We start from the raw sequence: 24820 nt of genomic DNA on the forward strand, positions 1-24820 counted from the left end.
GAAGACAGCAAATAACACTGGATAACAATACCAGGGTGGACTCCTGAGGGACACTTGTGACTGATGCCCTTTGGACTCTGAGCCTTCATCCTCTGGATGTGAGTGCCCAACCACTTTCTTATCCAAGAGTCCATTTACCAAATCCATCTCTGCAGTTTAGAGAGAAGGATGTTGTGGGGGATTGTCAAGGGCTTTACAGAACTCCAGGTAAATGACATCTGTAGCCCTTCCCTGTCGCTCCACCACAGAAGCCCACTAGGTTGGTCTTGTTCTTGGTGAGGGTGTGCTGGCTATCCCAAATCATGTCCCTGTCCTCCATGTGCCTTAGCAGAGCTTCTAGGAGGATCTGCCCCATGATCTTCCCAGGCAGAGACGTGATGCTGACCAGTTGGTGGTTCCCAGGTTCCTACTTTCCTCTCTTTTTGAGGATGGGTACATTTCTCCTTTCCCAGTCATCTGGGCCTTTACCAGTCTACTATGACTTCTCAATTATCATGGAGATAATTTGTGAGTTTAATAAAGGTATACTACCTGGTAGACTTTCCAACAAAGTAAGTTAACTAGCAAATTCTCCTGACTAGTGTCTACATAAAGTTAGGTCTCTAAAATGCAAATTTTCATTCAGAAAAATTTCAAGCAGAGAGAAAAATCCCGAGGTGCGAAGTTCAATGCACTATGAAATCCATATTCTCCAAATGGGATCAGTTTTTTCACTTCCTTTTCTTATCTTAGCTAATGCACCAACAGAAAGATGCAAAATATCTGATCAGCAACATATCTGGTGTAGTGGAGTTTTTTGGTTTGTTTGGTCTTTTTGGGTTTGTTTGGTTTTTAAAATTTTTTGTTTGTTTTTTTAAGACAACCCTTATTACGTGTTACAGGTCTCCCTCTCCACATTTCTTCTTCACACACAGGTCTTGAAAGCAGTATTATGTCATTACATATGGCTAAACTGATACCTGACAGGAAATTCAGAATAACCACTAATACAACCTAGATAGAAGAAATGAAAATTCAGGGTAATCAAGCCATACCTTCCACTTTAAAAAAAAATTTTGTAAAAGAACTTCTCAAGAAGATGCATACAGAAAAATGTCCTACTAATAACAGTCATTTTTCTGCTGTTACCATCAGATGGTTCTGTGTGCAAACACCAGTATAACATAATTAAACATGCAACAAAAACCTTTTCACTACAGGTTATGACTGTATTATTAGTTTATTTGCACAGTGAATGTGTCTCTGTTTCATTAGATGTATACTTATGCTGCTGTGCTAAAAATGAAAACCAAACTGCAGAAACAGGTGTTTGAATAATTTTTGGCTATAGAATGGTGAAAACATGCCACTGGATGTTAGAAATTCTGTATTTATAATTTAAACATTATGAACATAAATTTAGATTTTTAATAGTAAGGGTAGGGCTTTAAAACTAATAGCCATTTGCATCTGGATTTATGTTTACATGATAGGGTTTTTTTGGTAAATAAATTATGGCAAATATTTCTTTAAAACTAATTTCTCCTCCAAATATGTAAAGGATCAATGTCTTTGTTATTGCAATAAAAAGTAAGTACCAGATGCATTGATCAATAGAAACGAGATTTTCTACATACAAAGGAAGAACTGCCATCCCCCTAATGCATTGCAATAGAAATACCTAAGACCCCAGCAGTTCACAGAAAACAAAAGCACTACCTTCAGATTAGAAAATATACTAGACATCTTCTTTCTAGGTGTCATCTGGCAAAGCAAAAGGCAGTCCTAAAAACAATAAAAAAGTAACCCTCCAAATTAATTTCAACACTTGTGCTCAGGAGAAGTCTGGACCTGGTGCTGTGTGATAAAGGTGGTTCAGGTGCTACAGTGCCAGTGGTAGGTGGAAAGTTGGACTGGCTGATCTCAAAAGCCTCTTCCAGCCTTGATGATTCCATAATCCTATGGTCCTATGAACTTGACTAAAGTAATTTTTTAAGTAAATAAAATCTGGTCTACCTTTGGTTTCCAAACACTCTGCTTTAATTCAGCAGTCCTGATCGTGCTTAGGAAAATACAAACTTGTTAGTAACTCTATCCAACAAGTAAACGGAGCAAGAGTGTCAGCTGTCCTACTGTATGTGAATGTTATTCCCAGTTGGTACCATTTAAATACAGTTAAATAATAGCTGGACTGTGTTACAAAGTTAAGATAAATACACATGCAAGGCACTATGTAGCTTTTACTGTTTATCTAAATCTATCATTTGTCATCTGCCAGGTGCCCAAGGATAGGTATCAAGACAAAAAGTCAAGCCTTGAGATGCCAAGAAGCCACATGTCACTTATTATTCAAAAGCAGAGGTGCATTTACAAATCATACAGACAGAACTTGAGCAAAACTAGGAGTTAGTAACTCTTCTAAAGAAGAGGCACAGAACAGTGTTGAATGGATGTCCAGCAAAGTATGCTCAATGCTTGTCTCATGATTTTAAAATTTCATTCCCTCCCCTCTAGGCATAGAATTATTTCTGCTCTTCCATTTGGAATGACAGCTAGGGACTGCCTCCTATAAACTCTGCCTGGTGTTCATAATTCTGCACTTGTTAGTGCACTGAATCAGAAATGAAATGTTCTCCTTTTTTCTAGTCTACTTTCTTAAATTGCATAAAATGTCATATCACTTTAACAAAAAATCAACGGTCCCATTATACAAAAGAAAACTATTTCACTGATGACTGTGACTTGCTATTGACCCAGTCACAATTAAATTTTCTAGTACATTTTCTGGACAAAGCCAGTGTGCTCAACAGACAGCTTAAATGAAATGGACTCAGGTCTTTTACAAAGAGGCCCCTAGGCGGAAATTGCAATTGTAAAAGCATAAAGAGGAATCCTGGGGGCATTCTGGACTTTTTTTTTTTTCCCCTGCTAATGCCTCCTTTTCCTTGGTCACCAAGGTGCAAGCAGGTAGGTGATATGCAAAAGCTAACTTTTTATTTTTCCAGTTCACCAGCATGGTTGCTGACAGGTTAAGTCTGCCAAGAATCAGAGCCAGCATGAACATGCTCATAATGACATCTGCAGAATTTCCTTACACTATTTACAGAAACATCCCCTGCTCCAACTGTGTGTGTTTGTGTATGCACCACAGCTTTATGAGTGAATGAATTAGCAGTACTGGCAGGGATCTTTATAAGGTAGATGTCTTCACACATTCATCTAAAGACAACCAGCAGCCCCACACTTTTACGTTGCTTAAAGAACTCTTTAAAAATACTCTAAAAACAGTTTCCACCTACAAGATGTAGTATGAACCAGTGGAGTAAATTTTAATCACACTGTTTTAAAAGTTTAAACTTTACATTCATTCACTGCTTTACAAGTCAAGTTGCTTTAATCCAGCCTGTGAATCCTGATTACTTCCAGCCCAAGTTATTGGGAAGTGCCCCAATAGACCTCTCTGCCTATAGAGTGAGTTACTGTCCTGAATTATGTGATCATATTTACAAAGGAACAAGGAAGAAAATGTGAAGAAGCAGGAAAGGCAGAAGACAGAACAGCTGACCTGGAGTAATTAGGAGTTACAGGGGTGGCAGCCAGGCAGAAGTAATTTGGCACAGATATGCTGGAAATTGTACACCGATGAGCAGAAAACAAACCATGAAAATATAAAATGGATAGCGAAGGAGAGACACTCTATCCACACCTAGCCTAAACATTTAATTTCCTCTATTCTCCCCAGTACTATTCTAAAATTACTTAATGTTTCCAAGAATGAAAATTACTGCCAGAAAGTGAAATTGATCCTGAAGCGGAAGCTGGAAAAAGTAGCCCATGGTATGACCTCTTCCTTAAAAACTAATTCCTAAAGAGGAAATGTTCACAACTGAATGTGCAGAACAGAGGCCAGTATTCTGGAGACCCAAAAAACCTGTTATGCAGGCATAGTTTTTAGGTGCAGCATAGTACAATCACTGTAATGCCAGGCACCAAGGGTCACAGCAGCCTGAGAAATGCACCTGTGAGATACATCCCTTTCTTCCAGTTTCTGGTGATTTCTGCACTCTCTAGGATCTGGACGCTGCTGCCCTGTGCAGAGACACTGCACTGCCAAGCTGTTCACTGTCTGCATTTCCCTCCTGACCAGTGGCAGCTCCCAGCTCCTGCTGAGTTTCTACCAGTCCATTTAACCTCTTATCTGGGAATGAAAAATAGTCTGGCACAACATCCTTAAAAGACTCTTTTGTAGACTGCACAGTACTGAACTTGAAAGTAGGCATCTCTCCAAAACTGGATAATGGTAAGCTGAGAGTCCAAGTCAGCAATTCTGAAGTGCTACCAGAAGACAGCCAAACAGATTTTTTTTAAACAGTCTTCTTAGATGTCAAAAGCAAAAATTCACGAACAAAAGGCAACATCTCTCAGGCCATTAATTCTGTTGAGGTATCCACACTTTAAGAGAAAATCATGTTCGTGCATAAATTTATTAAAAATGCACACCTATAGTTTCTATAAGGAAATGAGTAACGAGCCAAACAGTGTGCATAAGTAAAGATGCATGTTCAGGTGAATGGACAAAAAAAGACACCTGTGTTTTTATATTAGAAGTTATGTTTTTACTCTTAGGAAAACTAGGAAGTAAGTTCCTGTTGCTGGAACACAGCAATACATATACACACATAACGTATATGCAATGCAAAAATATATCACTACCTACAAAAATCAGTGATTACTTTATATTATTGGGAAGGGAAGTGGTTGCTAAGAAAGGTTACTGGCTACTTCTGAATTAGCTCCTTAATTAAGAAAACAAAAGACAAAATAATTAACAATGCTAAAAAAAAGGAAAAAAACATATTTTGTTATCTCTCAGGATATGATACCTCCAAAACATTGAAGCTATAAAACATTCTAATGTGCATAAAACAAAACCCTGTATTAAATAACCACAAGGACCTGTATATTTACACACTAATTATCAGCATGTATTAGAGGAACAATTCAGTATGTAGGCTTCAAGTGGTGTATTTTTTACTTTACTCTTCATGAGAAAAACAATTTAAATAATTCCAAGATATTCCCCACAGAGCTGTAATTAGTGCCTGAAGTGCAACCAAAAGAACCGTTGGCTGAAACCTGAAATATGAACATGTGGAGTATTTGAATGAATTTCTCATTTACCTAAACAAAACAGAGCTAGCTCAAGGACTGCATGAATCACAGTTCTGGTTGAGGCTCTCTCTCTAAAGAATCATTACTATTTCTATAAAGCACAATGTGGTAACACAAGAGTTTGCTTTGCCAAAATTTCTGTTGTACCAAGAGTCTCCAATTAATCAGAGGTGAAATTGTCCCTGCATGCAAAGCCAAAATAAACCAGCAGTGCAGAGGAAAGCTATCAGTGAGAATTGGTTATGTGATTGACATTATACACAAACATCCATCACATGGGATGGGTTCAGGCAGCTCCCATTGCCTTTGTGCTGCCATCTGATTAATCACTCCAGAGAGGAGCCCAGGGCCACTAGATACACACAGCTGTTGTTCCACTACTTACTCACTACTCTTCCTCGTGGAAAACTTCAGGTTTAGAGATGTCTGTTGAACTCTGGGATTTAACAAAAAGAACCTCCAATTTTCTGCAAATTAAGCTCTTTTCAGTAGATAAGCAGGAAAATATGGCTGCTTCACCTCTACTTTTGCAGACTGAGGACTTACTTTGTGTGGTTTGTTTCATTTAGGGACAACTTATAGGTTGTGAGGAAAGTCATTGATTGCCCTCAGTTTTGTACCATAAACTGTTAAATTATATGCACAGAAAGCTTTTGACACCAAGATTCCAGTGATTTACCATTCCAGAAATCTATTTTCTCCTATGACACACAGAAATACGTAGATACTACTGTTAATATATATATAAATATATGAGTGAAGTGTACGTGTGATTTGCTCACACAAAGAAATCAGATTCATGATTCAAAACTGCATACTCTGAAATCCATATACTTCAGTGTATGGAAAGAGATTCATTCATTTACAATTGCAATTTTCATTTGCCAAAGATGCTTTTCAGTATAGTTTTTTTCAAATTAAGATTTACTCCACAAAAAGAATGGTGTGGTTTGTTTTTTCTTTTAATGTTCAATGTATCACCTGTTTCAGGGTGGGCATCCAAAACCAAAGGCATTTTGGTGAGTCCAGAAACAGCAATGCTATTCTGGCTTGTTTCAACAATTTCTATGCATGTGTGAGATGGAATGAGGTAAACAGACAGTTTTGGTTTCCAGTACACTTTGTGACATTGCAAGGAAAATGCACATTTTGGGTACATTTTCCTGTAACTCTCTTTACAAATTTTCCCATCTTTCAGGATTTTTATATTTCAATGAATGGAAGAACATTTCTGATATATTAATTCTTCTGCATTTGTTTTGTACTATATGCTGACTATCTGTGAAAAAGCTCATTTTTTAGAAAGCAAAGGAGAGCAATTCTAAGGTTAGCTTTGTGTAAGGGAGGAAAGAAGATTGATGAGGAGAAAAGTAAGTTGTCTTTAGAACTGTTTTTGTTCAGAGACCAACCTTGCACCTGGGAGATGTTAGAAAATATTCAGTGTGAGAGAATTCACATATTTGTGTTTGCTTTGAGTTGTTTTCTGTCTGCTGAAGAAGAAATGAAATTTTCTTAGAGGAGATAACAGGATGTTGTTAAAGACCTAAAATAAAAGCATTCTTCCTGTAGGCTGGAGGCCTCTTTGTAAGGGGGAAGAGAGATAAGAAGTTCTGAGATTGTAAAACACAGCCTGGTGAAGACTCACGCATGCTCCAGGCTCTTTGATATGTAATGCAGGGCTCAGGCCCTGCTAAAATGAGCTTAGCAATTCGTTTCTTTGTGAACTTCCAGCCAGTGAGGTAATGGAATAAATCTATTCTTTACACTGCAGATGCGGGTTGTAGTTGTTTTGGAGTTAGCTGCATATATTTATTTATTTTTATGTGATTATCACACTTTGTTCACATATTCCTCAAACAAAAGAAAGTGTACCATATCAAAGTTCACCCAGGTATCACTGAGCCTAAATACTATTTAACTTACTGGAAGGTAATATTCCAAATTCTACTTTGTTTGAATGCAAGAAATTGCTAACTGTGTGCAAAGAGTAAAGCAAAGGATTACTATTATTAGCTGAGGGATGTTAAGGTGATCACCTAACCTCATGTTTGCTGGACAACTCCCATCTGCGGAAAACCACATCATATCAAGTTTAAACCACATTAGCAAAGTCATTAAGACATCTGAGATACATGAGCCAAACGCAAGGTTGTGAATCCTGGAAATTAGGCTGGTGGACAAACTTTGCAAAGTGGTGGCTTAGGAAGTTTAGGGCTATGGAAGAAAATCAATTGGGAATGAGCTGCCCTAAAACAATCTGTCTATTAAATGGATAAGTCAGGTTTATATGAACCTGTCCAGGGAATAGGGAAGCAGTACTATGCACACATAGAGAATGCTAAAATTTGCATGCCCCATTCAGGTGGAAATAATAATGGCAGAAAACAGAAAGAGTTTCAGGAAGAACTAGAAGAACGAAGTCTGATTTGGAAATTCTAACAGAAAAAACCTCAATATACACAACATTACTCTTAAGATGCAGAACAGATTTTAAAGGACAGTAAGCAGCACCTGCATTAGTGGACAAAAGCTTAAAATGCAACATACATTTTAGAATTTCAGATAAACCTGTTTAGTTTTTGTCTGGTAACTTATTTTATGCAGCAAAATGTATTAGAACCATACTATCTGGCTTCTGCAAAGATGTGATGAGCACTGCAAGAAATCAGTAATGAAACAAAAGAAAATGAACATCATTTAACATCAAGGTGGGAATGGAAATGATTGTACAGGAAATATTATAGGCTCTGCTGGACAAACATAGAAGTCAAGGAATTTATGAGTAGAGTATTTCAAGGATGAGCTCGGGAAACAAAACTATTAGGTATTTTGACCTAAAAGAGAAAGAGCATTTTAGTGAGTCTAGTAATCATCATCATCTGCATTCAAGAAAAGAATTTAGGCTGCAAGATGTGGAGAAGCATTACTCTAATGAGCAAGGAGATGGACAGTCTAGTTTTTAAGTGATCAGTGAGTGTGGCATGTCTATCACATCTAAATGAAGTTTGAAAGGAGACTGTTCTAAGAATACATCAGAAACAAAAATGGAGGGAGGGTAGGTATTTAGGATTTGGCACAATTTTTACCCAGGAACAAATGGGCCTAAAACTGCACATGAGGAAACCCTGTTGTAATTTAGAAGAAAATATCTAACCAATAGATTAATGTTGGTCATTAAATGTTTTCCCAATAGAATCAGAGGGAAAAAGGTTCTGATTTGTTCTAGAACATAAAATGCTCAATGTATATAAAGGGCACAATGCCTGTGGTGGCAGAAGGATGTACTGGATGACCTCTGCTGTCATTTCCTGTCTTATGTCTTATGTTCCAGTTCAGTTTATCCAAGAGATCAGTTCATCAAAATCTGTAATGACTTACATGTGAAGTTTTCTAACCACAAGATGCACCATAAATACAGCAAAAGAGGCATTGTACAGTGGAAATTAAAGTAAGAGACTTAGATCAGTAATAAGCTGCATTATTTTCAATAGTGAAGGCTGCTACTGCCTTGCAAAGCCATGGACACGACATTTCAGTGAAGACTGGCTCTTCCCAAAAGATTTAGAGAAACCAGAAAATAACAGATGGATCAGCAGGACAGGGATATTGAATGAAGCAACAACTGGATGAAATTTTGCTGATTGGGCTTATGACAAAAGACAGGTGAAGATGATAGATGTTAGAACTATGAATATCAAGCCAATAGTGCTACGTCTTGTGACATCAGCAGGAAGAAATACAATGATAAAACACTGAAGGATTTCTCAAGTTCTATTATGTAATCAGCATCCACCCGTAGTACAGAGTCAATAAAGTTGAATTCAGTATGTTCAAGCATATGTATGTATCTATATTTGTATTTATATCATCACATGTTCAGACTTTACAGATGCAACCAAGATAGTATACATATATTATATTATATTATATTATATTATATTATATTATATTATATTATATTATATTATATTATATTATATTATATTATATTATATTATATTATATTATATTATATTATATTATATTATATTATATTATATGTAAATGCCAGGACCTAACATTAGATCACATCAGCATACTGCAAGTCACGTCTTCTGAGACCACACCCAAGAATAGCACTAATTCCTCTCACCGATTTTGAACAAGTATTTTTTGCCAACTGATTGGAAATGTGCAGGAAGTCTCATGCATGCAAAACATATCCATATATGATCACAGACATGCCTGTGTTATTTAGTATGTTAATATTAATAAGCATGTTAATAACAATGGTATGTGTTATTTAGACTCAAACAACATATGTACAAGGTGAAAAACCACAATACACAGTTCAAAAAGTCATTTTAATAATCTGCTGTGTATCACTTGAAATGTATTTAAAAAAGAGCCATTTTGACACGTTTGACTAGAAATCTTCCTGCTGCAACTTCTGCCTTTGATTTCTGAAATGCAATTCTCTGGCAAAGTAAAAGAGAATAATTCCTCTTGGTGCAGGCAACACATCCTACTCAGAATGATGCAGAGACAAAATGACAGGACAAATAAATTTAAAAGAAACATCTGTGGTAGAACACTGGGAGCAAACCTTAGCCTAGACACTTCGAAATAACGAGCAATCTCATCCGTTTTTAGAGCAGAAACATATAGTAATGGTGATGATGATAATAATAAATGTGAAATCCTTCCTCTTGGTTTCTCCTTTTCTTCCCTTTTCTCCCTCACTCCTGCATGTAGGTAGGATGCTTGTAGTGATTGTAAAAGAGCCCTTCTGCTCCCAGCAAGCACTCTGAACACACTCTGCAGCCAAAGCTGTTGAAGCAAGAGAGATGAGAAGGGGCAGCGACGATGGGAGGGAAGGTATGAAGCTGAGTTTGCACAAGAGATTCAGCCACACAGCATCTGATCATTAATGTCCATCAAATATTTTGCCTTGAGTCCAGCTTGCTAAACAAATTGGTGTCACAGCAATAAAATGAAGACCCCTGTGCCAAAATTTTCCATGCAGATTTCCCTTCCTCTCCACACTCTCCAGGTTATATTAAGGATGACCTGACCAGCTACTGATTTATATATACTTCCTGATGTGTACTACAGAAACAACATAAAGCATGCAGTTGGTAAGACATTGGAGAGTGAGATAACCAGCTCTTTGAAACCCTTCAGTGTAAGACATCCACACTGGTCACATATACAGAAACTTGACTAGTAGGTCTTTGCCAAACAGCAGTGAGACAACAAGTATGAACATCTGAAATGATGTTGACAGTACTGCAGAATGCCAGGCTTATTTGTAAGGATACAAATGAGCTAGCCTGAATGCTGAATGGTGGAGCCATGAATCAGCAAGCTCAACTCCATCAAATACTTTTTGAACTTACTGACTGTGAGAAACTGACAGACGTCTTAAAAATGCACTTAGATTTTATATTTATGAATCAGGGAAAGCTTTTGTGCTGTCCATTTTGTCCCAGACTCAGCACAGTCTTCTTACATGATTTGGCCACAATCATGTTATGCAATGCTAAGCCTGTTTGTTCTTGAGCACAGGCTGAAATGTGACATTACATACCTCGTCTTTCCTTGAATATGTTACTTTTGGATACACAACCATTAGTTTGATTTCTTTTTTCTAGGCAAGTTCTGCATGATTACAATGGATTTTCTCCTGATATTATTTGGTCTGCAAATTCTAATGCATTAGTATTTAAAACAAACATCTAAAACTTTCTACAGTTCCAACTACACTATTTTCAAGAAAAGGACCTTCTCAGCTGAAAGCATGATATAAAGGGAGTTCTACATTTGTGCAGAAATTGTTTGATAGTGAAGTATTCAAGGTTTCTCTCAGAACTCAATTACAAAAATCTAGTAAAATTGAATTAAATAACCTTAAAGATGACATTAAATCATAGTACTTGTGGCAGGTTGAAAAACTGGTTTTCCCTTCTTGGTCCTGGGCAGAATTTTTAGGTGCATCTAATGGGTTCATGTCATGAATTCATTTATTCCTCAGCAGCCTTTCTTTAAATAGATTTGTCTGTTTCAATTCAAGGCATGTGTTATCTCTGTGTAATTCTACAGAAAAACTATGCAGTCATCTTTATTAATTTCTGCAGGATTTGAAAGGTGTAATCATATTAGCTCAGCAGATTTTAAAATAATAATAGTTGTGAAACACACAGCATAAGCTGTTAATTGGAATAATATGTGCTTAAGATAAATCAGGTGCTTTTTCCAAGGAACCCAGTCTCTTAGGAAACTCAACAATGGATGGCTCTCACATCCATTTCATTTTTACACAATGACTATAATAAATTTAAAATAATAACTGAGTTTGATTATGCTCTAATCAAAGTTATTATTCAGCATTACCTTTGATTTTCCTAATAAAACCATATCATTTCGTAATTTCCTTTTCAGATGTTTTCAAAAATTCTTGGCATTTCCCTTCGCTGTTCCATTCTAAAATTCTAATATACAACTGTATGAGTATATGCATAATAAATTAAGAATATTGATCTTCAAACTTTGTGTATGTCAGAAAATAAGGTTTTACCAAATTTTCCTGTACTGATGCGTCTCGGGTAGCCCAAAATGTTATTTTATTCCATATCTATCTTTGCCCAAAGTTGTTACTGTCTCTTTGAGACCTGGCAGCCAGAAAATGAACAGCGAAGTTGGGGTGTGTGCTGGTCCTTTTTTAAAGCTAGGGACATTCAGGAACAACTGCTCTTTCTCTTTTGTTCTTGCTGGACAAGCTGAGGTAGCACAAGGCACACAGCAGTTGCACCACCAAGTAAGAAAAACAGAACAGTCCTTGCTCCATGTGGGCATGTGGGCAGCAGTGCCCAGTCAAAGCAGAGGGACATGGAATCCAAGTTGTCCAAGCCTGCTACCCACTACTTTTGCCAAAAAGAATGTGAAGTCTCTCCATGAGTTCCAGCTATTGACCCAGTTAGAGCGTCCAGGGATTCTAGGTTTTCCTTCTGCTTTGCTCTTGTTCTCTCTTGGTTAATATCTGGGTGGAGGAGGGATATTTTTATTTGCAGAGTTTGGTTGTGGCTCTGTTTTTCTCTCTTTGTTCTCTCTCCACCCCAGGTTGTCTGCAGAGAGAGCCATCCTGGGGTAAAGAGCTGTCTGTCATTTCCCTTTATCTTTCCACACACAATCATCCATGGAGAGTGCCATCTTGGGGGAGGGTCTCTCTGCTCTTTTTGCTTTTCTTTGTTTCTGGGGAATCCGCCAGGAATTAATGAAATTCAACAACATTATTACTACTGATTATCACTGTTATTTTTTGCCTGTTCCTGTTTAATTTTTTAATGACTGTTTTAAACATATTTTTTCACTTACATCTTCTTGCATTCATCTTTTCTTACTGTTGAATGACAGTGGTTAAGACTAAAAAGGGAGGTAACTCATTTTGGAGTGCCTGCCCCCTCTAATTTTCTTAAACCAAGACACAATGTTACTTTAATTTACTCCACAGATGTGATCCTAGATGTTATACTGTTGTTGTTTGGTTCAATATTTCTGAAAAATGAGAGTAAGGCTCTGTACACAACATAATAAGCATTTTTGTCTGCTTATTTTTATTGCACAATTATTGTGACTCCTTAGGGAAATCTACATTTGGCTGAGTATGTGACCGTGACCTTGAACAATGAGCCCATTTCTGGGATATTCTGTCATAGAAAATTCATCTTTTCTTCTTCCATTTGCCTCATATTTTAAATGACACAGCTTATGGCAGTGTAAGAAAATACAGAAAAAGTACCTGAATACAGAAAGACATGGTTTATTAAAAAGAAAGAGAATAGGTTCATCTTGAAGTAATTCTTGGTCTGGAAATAGTCTAACTTGGAAGGTGATAATTACAACATGCATTTATAATTTTTCAGTCTATATTATGTTTTAAGGAATGAAAATTAGAGGTTAATCTTAAATGTTTTGTATTTCTTATTAGTATACTTTTATGTAAGTTTTAAAAGAACTTCTATTTCATGAGAAAAAATGAAGAAGCTTTTGTAGTCAGAAACAGATAAAATATCCAAATACATGGAAATACTCAGATTTATTCAATTCTTCATGAGATACTTCAGGCAGAACAAAGTTTGATAAAATAACATAAATGTTAAATTGTAAAAATAATAATTTGACTTGTATCAAATATGACTTCTATTATTTCTCAAAACAAAGCAAAACAAAACAAAAACACAACGCATTTTTTCTGTATTGTTATCAGAAAAGGCCTACCTCAGAAAATTAAATGTTATGTTTTCACTATAGACTGGAGCTTATTTCACATACAGAACAATGTGCTGGTAAAATGAAATTCATCTGGGTTCTGCAGGGTATCTTCTCATCTTACTGCTATAATAATAACAGTGGAACAATAATGCTTGTAGGCAAGATCTACGCTCTTGCCAAGTTATTCCACATATTCATCCCCAGTTTGAGAACTTGAGATTTCAATGAGGAAATGGCTGAGTTCTTCTGCTACAGAAATTAAAGCTGAACTTTTCTCAGTTGTCTTCCCTACATGAAACACAGCATCTAAACAAACACATACATGTGTTCAAACATAAAACTTCCCTGGACTTCCATCAGTGTCCCCTTCACCACAGCGTTATAAGTTCTCTGAGATCAGATTAAATGGTAAAAGAAGCATGGCATGCACTTTGGTGCCAACCTACCATTCTGATGCCATTCTCAAAGGCCTGACGTGCCAGAGAAGCAGGTCCATCCACAGTTTTTCCATCGTCATCAGGCCCCCAGCTGGCACTGTAGATGTGGATGTGCTGGGGATTGAGGCTCAGAGACTTTGCCTCCACCATATCTGTCACATCTCCATCCAGCATCCGTACACCTTCAGAATGAAAAATACAATGAACTGTGCAGACAAACTCAAAATGTCTCTTCCCACCACCCCACAAAGAAAATTGTTCTGTACGACACGGAACTGAGTAAATATAATAATTACTGCTGCTATTAAAGAAGAGAAAAAATACCCAACCAAAACAAACAAAATACCCAAAAAAACCCAAAACAAACTGACAACAAAAAGAAATCTGTTTGGACATCTGTTTTCTCAATGTCTCTAGAAAGAAAAAATATAAAAATATGAGAATAATTTCATCCTTCTAGTTCTAAAAATTACATACCAGTAATTCATCCACTATACAGCCTTCGAACTTCAACAACATTCTAAGCTAAATAAAATTATTAAAACTAGTTGAAGTATGAAATCTTTTTATGTCACCTAAAGATAAATTATTTTGTTTCTCCATTTATACTGCAGTGAAACTGCAGCACCTTCCATGAGTCATTCACAGTTTTAATCATGTTAACAGATGTAATAAAAGAATCCCTATGGATAAGTAACCTTGGCATCATTCCTTCATTGTATGAGGCTGCAAGGAAGAAACTGGGGAGAACTCTCTTGTGTATAGAACACGCTGTAGCATGGCAATTACAAGAGGTTATGAACAAATACAACCTGAAACTACAATATAGTGAACATTCTTCTCTTGCACACGAAACTTTTGTAAGGTATAATCTGCAATTCTTCTGTTAAAGGAATCCATTCACGTGGGTTTGGACAAGTCAATATGCTAGCACCTCATGATGTTTTAAGTTCACTAGACTGAATATAGTATACTAAAATTTGAAAACTGAGAAATATGGAAGTTGTTTTTTTCCTAACTGTAAGACTTAGTGGTTAAATCTGAGAAAATCACCAATGCCAATTTTAACCTAAAAAAGAAAGAGATCTACACACAGCTAGTGTGACATGTGATCAAAGGGAGGCTAAATTTTAAATGAAAATTTAATACAATTGTATGATAGAGGGATGATCACTTCCACAACTTACAAGTTAGATGCTCTTTCCCCTTTAGAAGGCTACTCCTATTTATAAGCCAAATATACATCTTTTTAATTACAGACACATTGCATTTTGCTTTAACTTCCTATTAACAAGAGGCATAGGGAGTGCTTTGTTGAAAGAAGACTTTTCTTTTCCTTACTCTACCTTAGTCAAAAATGAAAAGTGATTGTATTTCTCAGTTTACACAAAAAGTTGCCTATGTTTTGTGAGATAATAAACTTATACAAACTGTGATCTCACTATGAACTTTGCTTTATAGAAAAGAGTCATTAAACCAACTCTGGGATTCTAGGATTTTATTTTCTTCTGCATAATAAGAAAATTAATGATGAGTGGGAAGCTGTGTGCTCAAATCCTTTAATGCATATTAAAGAATCTCTCTAGTTCTGAATAAAGACAATAAAGGTATATGGGAAAGGTGGAAAGGGAAAGGGGAAAGGGAAAGGGAAAGGGAAAGGGAAAGGGAAAGGGAAAGGGAAAGGGAAAGGGAAAGGGAAAGGGAAAGGGAAAGGGAAAGGGAAAGGGAAAGGGAAAGGGAAAGGGAAAGGGAAAGGGAAAGGGAAAGGGAAAGGAAGGAGAAAGGGAAAGGGAAAGGGAAAGGGGGAAAGGGAAAGGGAAAGGTGGAAAGGGAAAGGGAAAGGGAAACGGGAAAGGGAAAGGAAGGGAAAGGGAAAGGGAAAGGGAAAGGGAAAGGGAAAGGGAAAGGGAAAGGGAAAGGGAAAGGGAAAGGGAAAGGGAAAGGGAAAGGGAAAGGGAAAGGGAAAGGGAAAGGGAAAGGGAAAGGGAAAGGGAAAGGGAAAGGGAAAGGGAAAGGGAAAGGGAAAGGGAAAGGGAAAGGGAAAGGGAAAGGGAAAGGGAAAGGGAAAGGGAAAGGGAAAGGGAAAGGGAAAGGGAAAGGGAAAGGAAAGGAAAGGAAAGGAAAGGAAAGGAAAGGAAAGGAAAGGAAAGGAAAGGAAAGGAAAGGAAAGGAAAGGAAAGGAAAGGAAAGGAAAGGAAAGGAAAGGAAAGGAAAGGAAAGGAAAGGAAAGGAAAGGAAAGGAAAGGAAAGGAAAGGAAAATTAAGCTTTCGCTTTAGGACTTTGTTAGCAAATCTAAACACTATATTCAACCAATGAACCAATAACTCCAAACACTGCACTGGCACCTAAAATAATTCACACCTTTTTTTTTGTTTTTTGTAATGGTGAAGTTGTCTACTTTTAAAGCAACACGGACAAGGTTGTCACTTAGGTGTTGCTCTCTGTAGCCAACAACGGACAGACACACTTCTGTTCTGTGCCAAGGCCAACTGTGAGGTTCAGCCAAGCCAAGTGCCAAGTCCTGCACTTTGCTCAAAACAGCCCCATGCACCACTACAGGCCGGGGACAGAGTGGCTGGAAAGTGACCCAGGAGAAGGACCTGGGGCTGCTACTTGGCAGCCGCTGAGCATGAGCCATCAGTGTGGGCAGGTGCCCAAGAAGGCCAATGACATCCTGGCCCGTGTCAAGAACAGTGGCCAGCAGGACTAGGAAAGTGACTGTCTCCTGTACTTGGCCCTGGTGAGGCTGCATGTGGAGTTCTAGTTCCAGTCTGGGCCCCTCACTTCAACAAAGACATTGAGCTGCTGTCCAGAGAAGGGCAGTGGAGCTGACGAAGCATCTGGAGCGTTTAAGTCCCATCAGGAGCTGCTGAGGGTGGGGATATTGAGCCTGGAGAAAAGGAGGCTCTCTACTGTTGCCTGACAGGAGCTCATAGTAAGGTGGGGGTTGGCTGCTTCTCCAAGGCAACCAGCAACAGGATGAGAGAACGTAGCCCCAGATTGCACCAGGGGAGGTTCAGGGTGGACATCAGAAAGAATTTCTTCGCTGAAGGGGTTGTTTAAGCAGTGGAACAGATTGTTCAGGGAGTGGTGGAATCACTGTCCCTAGAGGCATTTAAGAGAAAACAGGACATGGCACTTAGTGCCATATTCTAGTTTACATGGTGGTCATCAGTCAAAGGCTGGACTTGATGACCTTGGTCTTATCCAACCTAAATGACTAGGTAATTCTGTAATAATATGCAAGATGACTTTGAACAACAGTCACCTCACTGGATATCTGCAATGAAAATAATGGTCCCTTCTCTCTTCCTGCCTTCCTATTCCCCCCCTGCAATGTCTGCAGTGGTTAAGTCTGCTGATCACACAACCTCCAAACTGCATTTGGCATGTGGTGATAGGACAACAAAAGCTGTCCAAAAGGCAATTAGCAGACTGTGTTTGCAGGCTGTTTCAAGACTTCAGAGCCCTATAAACTTTTTTTAACATTTACAGTAATTGCAAAATATAAGTGGCTTTTTACCCAGAACAAATTTTCAATGAATCTCAGGAAACATGCAAAACTGAGTTGAAAGGAAGTTTTCTTTTAAAATGCTTGTTTTTATTCCACATCTTAGTAAAAGAAACAGCTGAACAAATCCTCTTCAACTGAAGACAATATACATCTGTTGTGCCATAATTCAGTGTAACTGTTTTCCCATCAGGACTTCAGCACAGCCAAGTAACTAAGCACCCAGATCCCCACAGATGTTTTACAACTTCCACAATCAGTTTGCAATAATAACAGCAAGCTAACCAAGCCTTCCTGTAAAAAGTCTCACAAGCTCTAATTTGTGGTAATTTGTTTTGTGTGATTATTGCAGAGTTTAAATCAAAATGAATATATCAGTCTCTTCGGTACACTGGTTTGTCTTTTAGTGAGAGGCACCTGTAGCTTAGCTACACAGAATTTGTATAATTTTTATAAGAAACTTGTCATAACCTGTAATAAAACTGAAGACCCAGATTAAAATATTACTAAAATTTTCTTTTCTACAGGTTACATCTCCGTTTACACCATTTTAAAAGAAGGCTCAGACTTTCTAAGAAACTTGGTCATCAGAGGTTCTTAAATGTTTGGAAATGAGACAAGGAGTACAAACACATTAAGAAGAAAATTAGCATTATTAATGGATATCTTGTTAACAACTTCCCATCAGAAAGATCATTAACTGGATTTGTTCAAATGCCAGTATTGTATGGCACATTGATGGAGACAATATTTTTTTCCCTTTTGCTTGATAGCCTTATTATCCCTTATGTGTCCAGAAACGCTTTCTGGTTTGAACTAAAAGATACTTATCTTGGTGGAGCAAATCCAACATCATTGTAAGCAGGTGCTCCTCGATATAAGGAGAATGTAATTGCTTTACCTCAACTCTAGTTTCTCCTCCAAGAATACCCCAGGAGGGCCCTTAAATCCCTGGAAAACAAGAGAGCTGAATACTAGTTCAGCATGATACGATTCAAAATTTTTACACTCTATCTGACCTGTAGAGAGGGAACACAACCACTGTATATTCACATGTGTAGCTTATGAGGGAAAGGAACAATGCATGCCAAGTAGAGGTCAGCAGCAGCAAAGCTCTTAAACATATTCACCTAGTGGAAGAGGAAGCTTAACCTATCTTCCCTGGAACTTCCTCTTAACTCTCATTTTCTGCAGATTTGTTGAGTTTCCTGAAGCCTTTTTTCAAATGGTGATCCTTTTAAAATGTGGCACTTCAAGTGAAGTTTATACACTGTTACTAATTTGCAGCTTTTTTTTAAGAATAAATTTTAAAAAGGCACATGTATCTAGTCTTTACTGTTTCTATTACCTGCATACTGTGTCCATCTGAATCAGTTGTTATACTATATTTCAAAAAGATTGTGAGTCAGTTAATATGCCTGGAGGGTCTTTTGCATTAATGCACATTCCTAATGCTTAATAATTAATAAACTACTAAGAAGCCACTGTTTCTTCTGGAGAATTTTTCAAAGCTGCATCAAAGCTATTGCAGGTAGTGTGACTATTCCACTTAAAAATGAAACTTCTCCAGAAGGCATCTCTTATATCCATCAGTGAACTAACTCTCTTCTGACTCTGGCTGACAACTCGAGAGATCTGATATCCTAACTGCTGGTACATGGTTAAATGCCATGTTCACATGAGACAACCTGTTCATCTGACCAGTTCTGATTTTCTAAACCACTCTGACAGGGTAGCTTTGTGCAGAAAGGCTCTTCACCTGAGGGGAAATTTTCTTCTGCATCACTGTAACCTTATCCTGGATGTGGTATTATCTACCCTAACTTTTTTTACCCAGCAAGAAAACAGAAAGCTGGTGTGAGGATGATGTTGTGTGCTTTGGGTAATCTGAAATGCATCTGTGTTCACAATTGATTTGGATCAAACTTGTACTGATCCAGCAGAGAATAGATGCAGTATTTTCAATAATGGAAACATGGTCTCAATTCTGCCTGTTCATATTTTTGAACTGTCCTCTGTACAAATAGGTAAACATGTTTCTGTTTTCACAGATGGGCTCTATTTTAGCATCTATTTCAAAAGGCAACAATTAATGAGTTTGAGCTACAAGTCTTTCAGCTGAAAGCCAATATACCAATCCCATGACTTCATCAAAAGTTCAGAATAAACTTCACTAGAAGTATTACAATCTGTCACAGGGAGGCTACATCCCAGGAGACATGCATATGACACATTGATAATCATTGCCACAAACTAAGCTGAAGACATTCATTGAACTGCCAAGGACTAAGAATTTACAGAAAACGCCTGAAACTTCTTGGCTGAATGAACAAAAATATGTGATCGAACACTGATTTTCAGACAATAATCTTATCACCCACAGGGATCAAAAGAATATTCTCATCAACCACAGACAAAAAAAAGCATTATGTTTTGAGAGTGTTTCATTTGGGATCAATATGAAAGGCAGTATTACTGATGTGTACTTTTCCTTATGGTTTGTCAAAGTTCATCACTTAAGAGCTCTGAATCTGTGAGAAAACCCCAATGTCCTAATTCCAGAGTCATGTTTTCATCAGAAGTTTGACTTTCTATTTTTTGATGTGTAGTGGGAGGTGGCATTCCAGAGAGCACTGTAGAAGGGCCACCACAGACAAACTCCTTCAGTATTGATATTGAACGAACTCTCTACAACTGAACTTTACTAGTAACACAGTGAGGCTTGTCCATACAAATCTCCTTCTCTTGTTGAGAAAGGTCTGAATGCACCATTTAGCACAAATGGCTCTTTGGTTATGTGTTTTTTTCTGTGGGAGATTGTTTCACATACCTCCAATCTTGGCATTAAAGGCGATTCCTACTGTGCAGTGTGAGTTGTTTGCCGTGGCTGCCACTTCTCCAGCACAACGGGTTCCATGCCTGCAGTCAGACAAACATTTTTCCAAGTAAGCACAAACCACTGGGATTAAAGGCTTTGATTTTGCTTATCCTCAGGTGCTAAATGAACAAGTATCCACCATGTCTTGCGCTATTTAACCCCTCACAGTAATTTACACCCATGTTACCCATATTCCTCTGAACATGTTTTAACATTACCACAATCACTTCAAACTCCTCATGCCTACTGGAAACACTCACAGCTTGTAATAAACACATACAGCAATGACACATAACACAACAACAGAAAGGAGTCTTAGATAGTGGTTCTTAATTTTGAACAAAATCCTACCTTCAAACAAAACGTTTGTCCAGAATTCTCTAACAACCACTCCTATTGCTAGTATGTGTATGTTCATCTAACCTCCAGCACAATCAATATGCCATGAGGAAGATGAGGTTGCACCAATGCCCACACTGCTATTCAGAATTGAAGCTAAGACAGCCAAGTATGCTCAAAGCTCAGGCACATCTTGGTCTTGCCTTGGCCCAACCCTGCAAGCCTGCTTGCCTTCCTGGGAGCAATAAAAATGTCAAAGCACCTTTCACATCAGAGGTATGTTTTGCGCCTGGAAGCAGAGCTGAGCTGTTCAATTTCAAGAAGCTGCTGAAGGAAAACATGAAACGTCTAGTGGTTGCTTACCCCCTTCCCCACAGTGCAAAGCTACACTGGGATGCTTTGCCCAGCCCTGATCCATGTGCTCTACAAAGCAACAGTGGCCACCCATATTGTGCCCATGGTAGGAAAGCTGCCCCTACGTTTTGTGGTTTTTGCCTTTAACATGGGTTTCACAGGATGTTTTCTACTAATAAGTCAGGCCCCCATCCTTTTGCAGTTAGGCAGCTCCACTGCAGAAATGTGACACAAGCAAGACGGAGCAGGCATGGAACTTTAGAGAGGTGCTATGATGGGGAGATAGGAAGTTTCAGACCAGACAGCGTAAGAGATGGGGAGTTAGTAAGATCTAGACAGAAAGATAATATAAAGCTTGGGTAGCCAAAAAGAAAGAAGTTTAAGTCAAAGGAAGAAATAGAAAACTACATAACAAGCACTTCAGAGGAGGCTAGCTGAGATCAGGTGAGCACACAGACACGCTTCTCCGGGGGGTGGTTGACAGACTTGCTTGCAGACACATCTGGAGAACACAGGTGCTTTTTAATTAAAGTTCATGCTCATATTACAGACAAGAATCACTGCTGCTTTCCCTTGGTACAGCTTGTTTTGGGTAGAGTCATTCCTTTTTTATTACTATTAGAGTAATTTTTTTCCCCTTACCCTTTCAAGACACTTGGATGGGAGACACTAAGATGATTGGTTTCGAATGAATTAATGAAAAACAAGAACAACACATAGAACTAGGAAAAAAGAGAAGAAACGAAAAAATAAGCAATATAATGATCAATGCTAAACTGTTAAAATATCAAAGAATGTAATTCAGTTTATTTGACAAGTAAGATATACATAAGCTCTGAGAAAAGTGTAATCTTTATTCACAAAATCAAACTGACAAGTTGGAAACTAATTAATTTTAAAGTCTGCTCAAAATTTCACAATTATATTATCAATTAATTTCCTATTGACCTGTCATAATTCATTATTTGGTTGCCAAACTTGACCAGAGAATTTTTCCAGACTAAATTTGAAGTTTGTTTTTCATATGAAGACTAATATTAGAGCCTAATTCTTCTTCAATTAAAAAAATCCTGTTTGACTTTAATTGGTAAATAAATGTCTTACTCACTTACAGAATTATTTTGAAAAGCCTGAAGTAAATAATTCAAAAATCACAGATGAAAACAAGTCTTGAAAAGATTCTTCTTTATTTTCAAGTAATCTCATATAGTCTTCTAGCTCTGTGTTTGAAGTAATTAAATATCTTAATATTTAAATTAAAAGACCTGTCTTTAAAAGTTTTACAAGGCATTAAATCCAAACATCTTTTCATTATGATTTTGTTAGGTGTCACATGTAAGTTTTGAGGCATTATCACTCAAACATCAAAACACATATGACTATAGAAATTCAGAAATACCTGCTGACATCAGTTTAGGGAATATAATTTATTAATATATCATTCCCTGCCTGGTGAAAGGCATGTGGCTAAACTGCAGCTTCCCAGATGGAGACTGCATTGCCAAGAAATCCCTCATGGGTACCAAGTCTGGGAAAAAGTGATGGGAGGAAGGTCTTCCAGTAGAGGAAGTGAAAGGACAGAAGCCACACCTGGAGGAGGGAGGCTGCCTGGAGAAGAATGGAACAAATATCTCAAATATCTCCTTGACTCCAAATGGAGTATAGGGACATCTGCTACTTTGGTAGCTACATCCAACAGGCCCTGTCAAAAAGATCCAATTTCCACTGTATCATCCAACGTGCTGGTTATGTGCACAACATCAGCTCTGCTCACTCCTCTTGGGATGCCCATTTTCCCAGAAGGGGAAATTTCCTACAGATAAAGACTATGAAATTAGTACTAAGTATTATTACCTATGCATTACTACTAAGAAATAAAAATCCAACTGAGTCATTATTATAAATTAGAGCAGAATCACAGGGATGTAACCCGTAACATGTAACTAAACTATGTGGTTGATGAAGATTGACAATTACAGGAATAAAAGGACTTTACATGTTATACCAATTTTCAATTTTTTGGAAAGAGAAAGAATGGAAATTTGGGTGGCTATTGGGATTCATAGGAAAATAACTGAGTTGGAATTTATTTTTTGTAAAACTCTTCTTTAGTTAAACTTCCAAATGTTTTCAAAGTTGTCTCTTAAACATCCTCAGCAGGAAGTGTGGTATCTGAAGGGTTACAATATAATAACAGCTAGAGAAAAAACATATTTTAACAGCAGTCATTAGAAATGCACTTTATTGCATCCCAGATTAATGTCTTATATAGTGTCAAAAAATAATATTTTAGAGTTGTTCATATATAAATGTTCTCTAATAATCTGGAGGGTGGAAAACACTGACACTAGGTTGGGATGCTGTTCTAGGAACATCTGAATAAGGACATAAAAAAGAACTGCCACATGTTAAAAGCATACGCAAGCAAAATATCAATTTTTTTGCCTTTAAAACATAATCTGCTACAGCTGAAAAATAGCAATAATAAAGCTACTTCCCAAAGGAGAGATATTGGGATATTAACAGCGGAGAAAGATGACGAGAAAATATGAAAAACAAGTTACACAAATCTTCAATGTGAGATATCAAGAAAAATGCCAAAGACCTGGGTGTCATCACATGCAGGATACTGTTTCTCAGCATCATGGTGTTGTAATGTGGTTACAGCACAGGACTGGAAGATCTCCAGTCAACGTCCCCAGGGCTAATGACTTTTTGCATGATTATGGGAAGTTGCTTTTAGAACAACTTGAAAATATCTATTTCTCACAAAATCAAAGATGACAGCATTAGAACAAACACATGGAACACTTCACACGTCAGACATGCAAATTTTAAACTTAACAGCATGGGTAACAGCAATGCTGACTTGCCACTCTCTTACCATTTGCTAGCTATTAACAGTTAATTGTCACAAGTGTGAAGTTCTGATACAAGCTTAGGAAAGGAATATGCCTCTAAAATTTAATTAGTATTTTACAGTTTTGTTTTTGTGAGTGGGCAAATTAACTGACTGTATAAAACAGATATGCCTTTTTTCATTATTTTCAAAACAAACAGTAAATAGATGGTCTGATGGAGCCAATTAAATAAGATGTAGAATTAAAAATATATTAAGAAAAATCAGCAAATAATATATTTAGCCAAGTATATAGTGTAATGTATTTTTTTTTGACTGATGTCTTAACATGCTTTAATCCAAGGGAAAATTTTTGTTCAGCCTCCTTTCTGGAAGGATAAAAACATTGGTGAGAAGAAACAAAACAGTTCAATCACCAGGAAACAGCAAAGCTTTCAGCTGAGCATTTTTTCTTATATTGCTTTTCTATACTAACTGTACAGCAACCTTCTTTAGGTGGGCAATACAATTCTTGCTCTTAAGTCACTAATACAAATCATAAGTAAAACCTGTACAGATTAGTTCCCATGCTCTGGAATTAAACCTGTTCAACAATAACATCAAGGCTACCTTGGAAGAGTATATGACTACCTAGAGATACCTAATGAAAAGCACTACTTTGTCTACTTTTAAAATTAAGCATATGAGGCTGCTTAGACTTCAAGATTCCCCTGACACATAAACAAAAATTTCTTTTAATAACAAAATGCAGGTTGGTTGAAAGGCTGTAGAAAGGATGGAAAATCCTAGAACAAGGAGGTTACAGGCAATTCTGGCAGTCTCTTTTTTATACAGCCTAAGGAATGGAGGAGAAAAGGAGGCTCAGGGGAGCCTTTGTCAGAGTGTAGCCAGGAGGGGATCGGTCTCTTCCCCCAGGCAACAGCAACAGAATAGACAACACAGTCTTAAGATGCGCTGGGAGGTGGAGTTTAGGCTGGACATTAGCAAAAATATCTTCACAGAAGGAGTGGTGGGGCATTGGAATGGCCTGCACAGGGAG

General features: G+C 37.5%; 1 protein-coding gene across 2 annotated transcripts in view; it reads right to left on the minus strand.

The window, feature by feature from the left end:
* PCSK5 (proprotein convertase subtilisin/kexin type 5) overlaps positions 1-24820 on the minus strand; it is a 233322-nt gene that overhangs the window by 116058 nt on the left and 92444 nt on the right. For both annotated transcript variants that reach the window (XM_056514814.1, XM_056514815.1), the window contains exons 6-7: positions 20181-20269; positions 13848-14020 (exon numbers count right to left, since the gene is read on the minus strand). In XM_056514814.1, coding sequence (XP_056370789.1) covers positions 13848-14020; positions 20181-20269 — 262 coding nt within the window. The remainder of the gene's footprint in view (positions 1-13847; positions 14021-20180; positions 20270-24820) is intronic.

The sequence above is a fragment of the Oenanthe melanoleuca genome, chromosome Z, assembly GCF_029582105.1.
Source record: "Oenanthe melanoleuca isolate GR-GAL-2019-014 chromosome Z, OMel1.0, whole genome shotgun sequence".
Lineage (NCBI taxonomy): Eukaryota > Metazoa > Chordata > Aves > Passeriformes > Muscicapidae > Oenanthe > Oenanthe melanoleuca.